The sequence below is a fragment of the Pezoporus wallicus genome, unplaced genomic scaffold (genome assembly GCF_028554395.1).
Source record: "Pezoporus wallicus isolate ANWC-B61680 ecotype Strahan unplaced genomic scaffold, APGP_CSIRO_Pwel_v1 contig_7505, whole genome shotgun sequence".
Lineage (NCBI taxonomy): Eukaryota > Metazoa > Chordata > Aves > Psittaciformes > Psittacidae > Pezoporus > Pezoporus wallicus.
In genome coordinates, this window is record NW_026638908.1 from 1699344 (window position 1) to 1707813 (window position 8470).

At 40.7% G+C, this 8470-nt stretch overlaps 1 protein-coding gene across 1 annotated transcript; it reads left to right on the forward strand.

Moving 5' to 3' along the window:
* The first annotated feature begins 211 nt into the window (after positions 1–211).
* CCN6 (cellular communication network factor 6) lies at positions 212–8095 on the forward strand. Its single transcript, XM_057413221.1, has 5 exons — positions 212–671; positions 3849–4125; positions 4535–4777; positions 7083–7276; positions 7612–8095. The coding sequence occupies exons 1-5, from the start codon at positions 609–611 to the stop codon at positions 7891–7893; spliced, it is 1059 nt and encodes a 352-aa protein (XP_057269204.1). The 5' UTR covers positions 212–608; the 3' UTR covers positions 7894–8095.
* Positions 8096–8470: the final 375 nt, after the last annotated feature.

Consider the following 8470-nt stretch of genomic DNA (forward strand, 5'->3'; position numbering starts at 1 on the left):
AAACATACTTTTATAATTTGGGTTTTCTCATTAGGATTCCATGGAAAGAAGCAGCGCAGAGTATGTACTAGTGTTATTTCACACGGTAGCATCTCTTTCCATATTTAGAGAGCATGTTCTGATGGTGTTAATTTTTATGCTGTGCTTCTTCTAGGCACAATACACTAGAAATGTTGTGAGACTCACTCTTCCCAGCCTCAAAAAATACATGTATTTGCGGCTCTGCCCTTCAGATTTCAGAAATTCCTGCAATACGGACTTAAAGTCAAGTTAAAAATAACACTGCATTTTCACCAGCAAGACTAAAAATCAGATGTCACCCCGCCCGACCTCAATTAAGTCAGGCAGAATCTGCTGAAGCAGCTGGATGGGATCAAGCAGGGTGTGAAAATCTGTGTTCTAGCACTGGGGAGAGAAAAGATCAGTTGGAAATTTCAGTGTGAAGCTGGTTCCGTATGAAGTGGAGAATTTCAAGTGTGAATGCGTGTATGTGTTCATGCATGTGCTGGGGAAAGTAGGGTTGGCAAGGGAGACAGAGGAGAGCTTTGTGTTCAGTGCTTCCTCTGACACAGCTCAGCCTGTTCCCTATCTCCCAGTTTCACTTCTGAATGTGCAGGAACATGCGGTGGCTCCTTTTTCCCACCATCTTCATCATCCCTTGTACCCAGCAGGTAAGTTCATTAAAAAGAAGAAAAAGATTTCTCCCTTCTTCACTCTGTCCCAGTTTTAAGCCTTTGTTTGCTTAATGACAAAATAAATTTCAGAGAAGCAAATTCCTCTTAAAGAATAAGGAGCCATTCGCTATGCCTGAGTACATTTCATTTGCAGCTTATTTACTGGATCAGTCCTGATTTTGGTATTTTTTTTTTTTTTCCTCTAATCTCTATGTTAATATGAGTCAGTGAAAAATAAACGTGTTAGGGAAGCTTAAATTGCCAGCAACCTTGCTTTTTATTTTTGTCCGTGCTTATATTCCATAGAAATGTATATATACATGTATATATGTATATGTACATGTAAGGGGTGGTCTGACTTCAGGCTGGGTTTTAAAATGGGAAAGGCACCTGGACTCTGAAAGACCTGAGCTTTGTCTCTTATGAGAACCCTTTAAAGGATAGCTTGTGCTGAAGGTATTTGTGACAAAGGCCGATTTCGTTATTTACTTCATTTTGAAAACCCACTTTACTTGCGGGTGCCTGTGTATTTTTCCTTTACGAACAAGATGGATGTCAAATGGAGAATTTTCAGATGAGTGTCTCCCTCCGCTAGCTTTGCATATTTAAAGCCAGACTAAGATAACCAAACATTAGCAATAAAACATTGTCTGCCTTTGCTATTTGCTTACTTGTGTCATCCAGACCTTGTTCAATCTTTAAAATGTAAGAAAACAAACAACAACACCTGAAGGGTTCCCGCACAATGATCTCATTTTCCACTCTGCCATAGGGTCAGGAAAAGCTTGCAGTGTGCTTGTGGGGTGTGGATAGCTTTGGTATAGAAACTTTGGGAAGCAAGAATTAGAAAAATATTTGCTGTAAACTTGACAAACAAACTTTAAATTTTCGTTGTAACTTAATAGATTTGGGAATTTTTTTTCAGGAAGATTTTCCTGGTAGGCTGAGCTCCTCAGTAATTCTACAGTTATAAGTGTCAGGTATTTGCCTGATGGTGATTTTCTCTCTGCGAAACTTTGTAGTCTCACACCTTTCAGTTGACATCTTTCCCTACGGAAAGGAGAGAAAAATCACTGGCTTAAGTAGAATCTTGTAGGTTTAAAGCATGTTTTAATTTGCAGTACAAATTAAACATATGGGTTGAAGCACACAGATTATTTCCTGCTACACATGCCTATTTTGAAAAGCAGTATCTGGTTTAAGCCACATAACCTCATATAGCTGGCACATGGCCAAATTCCTAACAATAATCCTCTGCTTAAAAAGAAGAAAAGCAGCAAGAAAGTGTTTCCTAAAACAACCATACAGTTTTGAACGCTGCTAAATATATAGGAATACCTGTGTGTCTTATTTCCGGAACAAGTCTTGGAGAAGCTTTACACTCCAATGCAAATGTTCATCAAATTAACGTTATGGTTTATAGAAAAATCTTAGATGCCTAAAAGAAGTATACCTAAGTTAGTTGTTTCTTTATTATTGCTGCTTTCAGGTAAAAAATATTAGAAGAAATCTTCTGCATGCTGAATGGAATACCACATGACATTAATATTCATGTATTATATGAATTGCCTCTGTGAATTAATATCTATCTTAAAAATCATTCAGCCAAAAGAACTTGAAAGCTACTATTTTGGAGCTTCATTAGTAGCTGTGAATTAAGATATCGTAAGTATAGTTGTAAATGACCATGGAAAATGGAAATTAGGGGTAGAAAAAAGCCTTTTAAAAGGTCATTTACTGCTGCACACAATTAAGCCATATCAATTATGCTGTGAGAGCTTTCATGGGATGTGACATATGAAATGCTGAATTCTGCAGATACTTCCAGTTTCAAAGCTGAACTGAAAGAAAACCCAGCCAAAAGATCCCTTCCCCAGCTTTCCCTTAGTGTCTGTGCTGGAGGTGGTTTCTACATCAGTTGAACCCTGCAGTTCAGGGGAACAGAGAGAAACTGAGAGGTGGCCTTCATGTGCCCACAAAAAGTATAGGCTATATATGTATATATATTACTTGTTTTCTGCAAGCTCAGTGGTGATACTGGCACCTGATGAGGAGCTGGATCTTGTTTGTCACTCTCGCTCTGTGGACTGTCAGAGCTGCTTGTTGAGAGCAGCTCCCAAGCCTTACATTGTGCTGGCAGCCAAGTGCTGTGTGTGCCCCAACTTAACTATGGATCCAGTCATCCGTGATGAATAACTATATCACAATCTGCATTTCTGCTGAAATCAGCAGCATGGAAAGATTTAACGCTAACATCTGAACCGTTATGTTTTAGATGCAGCTTTTCAAAAAAGCAGATAGAATATAGCTATCTCAAAGAGAGCCTTTCACACTCGATGCTGACTTAATCTTCCCCCATGCCTCAAAAAAATAAACCTATCAAGAATTACTTAGGACTTCCTTTTCTTAAAAAAGAAGAGGAATCTCCCCCATAAATTCTGAAACAGAATATGGAAAACAGTAAATTCAAGCTAGATCCCGGCTTCCTACTGCTGATAAAACTCTTTCTTAGAGATACATCTTTGCCCTTTAAACCTTGGATTCAGTTTAACACTTACTCATGCAAATACTCTTAGAAAATGACCCATTAAGCTCAGTATAACTACTAGCCTCCCTTATTGGGAGCCAATTTTTGGATCTAGCACAAGAGGATTTGTAAATCCCGCCATGTTCTTTCCCAAACAGCTACTCAGATTTTGGAGTGAAAGGAACTCTCAAAAGAGGTTTACTTTTGCCATCAGCAGTGGACACAGGGCAGTTGCTGGCTATCAGACAGTGGGAGGAATCAAAAGTTAATTAATTTGACAGGACATTTGTGGGAAAGAATATTTAAAGTAAATCCACCATCTACTTGAAAATACTTTTTTTCTCTACTTTAGCTCTACTACGGGTTTTGCTCTCTTGGAGGCAAAGGAAAGGCTGATGAATTGTGTTTTATACCAGCAATAGGTAAGGCTCACTGGCAGAATGTCACCTCAATGAATGACAGATGATCAACGGAACTGGTCCTCTGTCTCCTACGTAAACCTCACAGCTTCTCACTTTTGGATCCTGTGAGATGAGAAACGTTAAGTGCCTTCATGCAGCGTCAGTTTTGTCCATCCCAACTTTGTTTTATGCCATCGCACCTATGCATAATACATTGGCCTCTCAAAATATCCCACCGTGTGTAAGTTTTTCCACAGCTCACCAGTGAAGCCTGGAGAGAAACCTTCAGAAACCGGTGAAACCCACCAGCGCAAGGAAGTTTGTCACTGGCCATGCAGATGCCCTCCGGTGCCAACCTGCACCCCTGGAATAAGTTTGGTGAAGGACGGTTGTGGCTGCTGTAAGATCTGTGCCAAGCAGTCAGGAGAGACCTGCAATGAAGCAGATGTCTGTGATCCCCACAAAGGCCTCTACTGCAACTACTCGGAAGACAAGCCTAGGTATGAAACAGGCGTGTGTGCATGTAAGTTGTTCTTCCATGTTCCCTTCTTGAAATCCAGGAGGGTGGGACCACACAGGTGCTTTTGGAGGAAAACTGTACTTGCTGGCCCTGCACAGCTCTGTGCTAGGCAATTTATCCTCATTTAATCCTTTGACTGCTCAGTCAAGGGATCTGAGAGTAGGGCTGGGACTGTCTTTAGGCATACCTGTGTATGCATTAGTGAAATCAGCTCATTGTGCACAAGCCTGTTATTTGCAGTCATGTTGATGACTGATTCAAAGCTAGGTGTCTGTAAGTTATCGCAGGGCACAAATAAAGAAATATGTGCTTGTGCTGGGAAGAACATGTGGGTGCAGTAAAGGCTTTCCCACTCTGTAATCAGGAACCACGTGGTCCTCCTGTGTTAGTAACTGTTGTTTACCATTTGCAGATCTGATAGCTGTGGGATGTGAGATCAATGGAGTTTATTATCTTAACGGCCAGACCTTCCAACCTAACCCACTTTATAAGTGCCTGTGCATCAGTGGTGCAATTGGATGTACACCTGTATTCATACCAAGATTAGCAGCAAGTCCCTGCGGCAGGGTCACGGGCAGAAAGAAGCCCGGACAACCCATCTGTGGCCCAGGACAGCACAAGCAGCTTCAAGCAACAAACTACAGACTGATGTCAGGTGTGCCTGGCTACACTGGTAAATGTTTCTGTCCATAAGCCTTGCTGCATTTAGTGTCCCTGGCTCAAGCAGCCAGGCGGGCAGCACACTGGCACTTTCCCAGTTCTTGCTGAAGGCCATTGCCAGGATGACTTGTCTGTCCCAATTACCCCTCTTACTCTTAGGTCACAGACTCTTTTCTCTAAACCCAGTGAATATGCAAAGCAAAAAAGCCTTTTGGCTTCTGTCACCAGTGAATTGGCCAAAGCTACCTCCAGCCCATCTTTCTGCAGAAGTTTACTACTCATCAGATCAGACCAATTAGGGCTGCTGGTGGACAGCCATTTCACAGCCTAGGACCTGTCTCGCTTTCTCCTGCTTTGTCCTGGTTTTCACATACAAACACTAATGTGTTGGAGGCCTCTTTCAATAGAAAGCAGAAAATTGTAAAAAGTGCCTTAGTGGCTTTCCTGAATTCACAAGATTTGAGGTTGCTGCAAGGACAATGCTCCCCTCAATTTCCTCTTGATTCAGTCTGACCAAAAGCTTACAAGAGCTTACTCATAAAGTTCTGCCAGGGTCAGCTGATACTCTCTTTAACCTCATTCTCACTCTTCTGCTAACACTGTAGCTCTCCTTTTCACTTTAAGGAAGCAGCATCGCCAGGAGCATCTATCCTGGCCCATGCCTGGCCACAGCTGCCTGTGCTTGCGCTGTCTCCTTCCCTGTGCATGTGCAAGTTTCCACAGTGAAACTCAGCTCTGTTACAACTGCTGTGGGTACCAGAAAGCTGAGCCATTTACTTGGTGGCAGCTTGAACTGTGGGGAAATTAGGCCTGAATCATCATCGTGAATCAATAAAATAAAAGGATTGCAAAGCTGATCAGAAAACCTTCATAAAAGGCAGCTGAGTAAATAGGTAGAGGCATCTAAGTCAATCTGCAGATACACAGACCCACTTACAAAATCCAAAGTTCAGTTTTGAAAACTTCTGTTAGCAGTACTTATGCAAGTTAGCAAAAAACAAAAAGCAGCTCATCTTTACTTCAAAATTATGATACAACACCTATAATTCATATCAAAGCCTTTTTACAGAAATCTACTTAATGCTGTGTACAAACACACACTTCATGAGGCAACTAACTTCAAATGACTTCATTTCTAGAGAGCACCTCTAATCAGATCAAAGAGAAAACACAGAGCTTTGAAAACAATGGCAACCAAACCATCTGACCCCATGCAATATATTAATTGGGTTTGTGGGGAGCTGTATTTCAGATATCTGGAGAACAGGACCGAGGCATTTACTTTGTAGCGCTTCAAAAGCTGCATCCCAGCCTGTAGTAACTCCTTCATTGGCTGCAACACTGCACCTCACAGCGTTTGTTCTAGAATTTGAATGAGCTGTGCAACACAATCTTGAGAAAACCCATCCAGCTTGCAAAGCATACTTCCTATGTGCCTTGGCAACCCAACAACCTGTCACTGCGATGGCTGTACATGCTGAAGGATGCTATTCCTTAGGTGATACAAACCCTCTGAAGAAAATCATCTTGAAAGTTTTATTTCAAAGTGAGGTCTGCCCCTTCCCAGTGCAGCAGAAGTATCATGTCAGCTCTGAGTGGCTCAATAGGCTGATACAGATTTTGAAGAGTCTTTTTCTGTTAGTGTGGCTAACGAGTGCTAAGTTTTGCTTTACTGCTCTTGCTCTGTTTTCTGGCTTTCCTGGTGAATTTGATTTACCTCCTTCAGACACACAGGGATGTGCCAAGGTCATATTTAAAAAACATGTGACAAGTATAAATGACCACTGAACTTCCCTTTATTTGTTGCAGATCTCTGAGAGACTTTTAATCTGCTTGCTGCAATGAGATCTTTAAATTGCAGTCTACTTCCCAGGTAGCATTGTAATTCTGCCCATGCTCTTGACTAAATACACAGTCAGGTGGGTTTTTCAGTTCCACCGTTAACTTTTCCACCACGGTTTTTTTAAGTATACTCCTTCTCCTCCAGCCCTAATCCATCAGGAAATAGACTTTTTGGTGGTATCTGTAAGCGACTAGAGAATTTTATCCCTCAATAAAAAAGGCTAAAGCCCTCACAGTATCTACAAAGAAACCAACACTGATGTTTTCAGCACTCCTTTTCAAGCTACGCTTGGCTTTAATTTTCAATGTCTCTTCCATTCTGGACATTTCATAAAGATTCCACAAATAACTCTCTCCATGTAACATTTCTATCATGTTAAACTGAAGGGTCAAACAACATGTGCAGTTTCACAATCCTGGGGCTGTTCTGCTACATATATAATGTATTGCTGTCTTAGCTTACAGAAGCTTACCATTAGTGTTGAAGAAAAAGTGCCTGGTGCAGGCAACTCCCTGGACACCGTGTTCCAGGACCTGTGGCATAGGCATATCCAGCAGAGTGACCAATGAAAACAGCAAGTGTGAAATGAAAAAAGAGAAGAGGTTATGCTTCATCCAGCCTTGTCTGACCAATACATTGAAGACAATAAAGGTATTTTCTAATATAAAATGGCTTCCTAATAGAACATGAAAATATTGGAAGTAATGGAGTCATGGATGTATTTGTAACTACTAATATAAAGTGACTTTTTTATTAAGGGTTTTGAAAGAACTCTTCTGTTTTCTGCCTTCAGTCTTCAGGTTTCAATAGTAAACTACAGATGTGTAATTTCAAACAAAGTGTTACATTGGCCTGAAATATAGGTGCTGCTAGTGCTGTCTTGGTGCTCAGAAAATATTTTCTATGTAAATGTTGCCATTTTTTTTCTTATGTTTTGTTTTTAATGTTTAAAACCTCACAGGCTTTTCTTTGTTTTTATATTAAAGATTCCAAAAGGGAAAACATGTCAACCAACATTCCAGCTTCCTACAGCAGAGAAATTAGTTTTCTCTGGATGCTCAACTACTCAAAGCTACAAACTAACTTTCTGTGGGGTGTGCTTGGATAAGCGATGCTGCATACCTAATAAGTCCAAAATGATCACTGTACAGTTTGAGTGTCCCAACGAAGGCTTCTTTAGGTGGAAGATGATGTGGATAACATCATGTGTATGTCAGAGGATTTGCAGTGCTCCAGGAGATATATTTTCTGAACTTAAAGTTGTATGACAAGTTACACCATTGACTGTAACCCGCTGGGAGTGCAACAGCACATTCACACCCAGAAGAGTTAGCATAGTCCCCTGCCACACCAACATTCATAGTGAAACTACATATGGGAATACTCATTCATTAAATATCATCATGAAGCACCTAAATAAAAGTAAGAGTGCATCTTTTTAAATGGAATTGGTTTTGTAAGTGGAAGTACGTTCTTGAGAAGGATGTATGTAACACTAGTACTACCGAAACAATAACTTCTGGCAATTGCAAAAGGCACAGCAAGACAGCTTCATACCCCACCATAAGAAGTTGTTGCCCACAAAGACAAATACATGCAAATTCATAGATGCTCTGACCTATTAGAAAAAAACCCACCACTCTGTAATACTTCATCTATCATTCCCGATTCTCAAATTAACATTTTCTACTGTGTATCTGCAATACTAAAATACATCAATGCTGTCTCAAACAGGGGAAGTCATTTTAGGCTCAGACAGATTTATCTGCTGCACAAAACATTCTCTAGTGCTCTGAATTTAAACAACACACTGGTAAAGAACAAGTAAGCGGGCATCTGCAGATA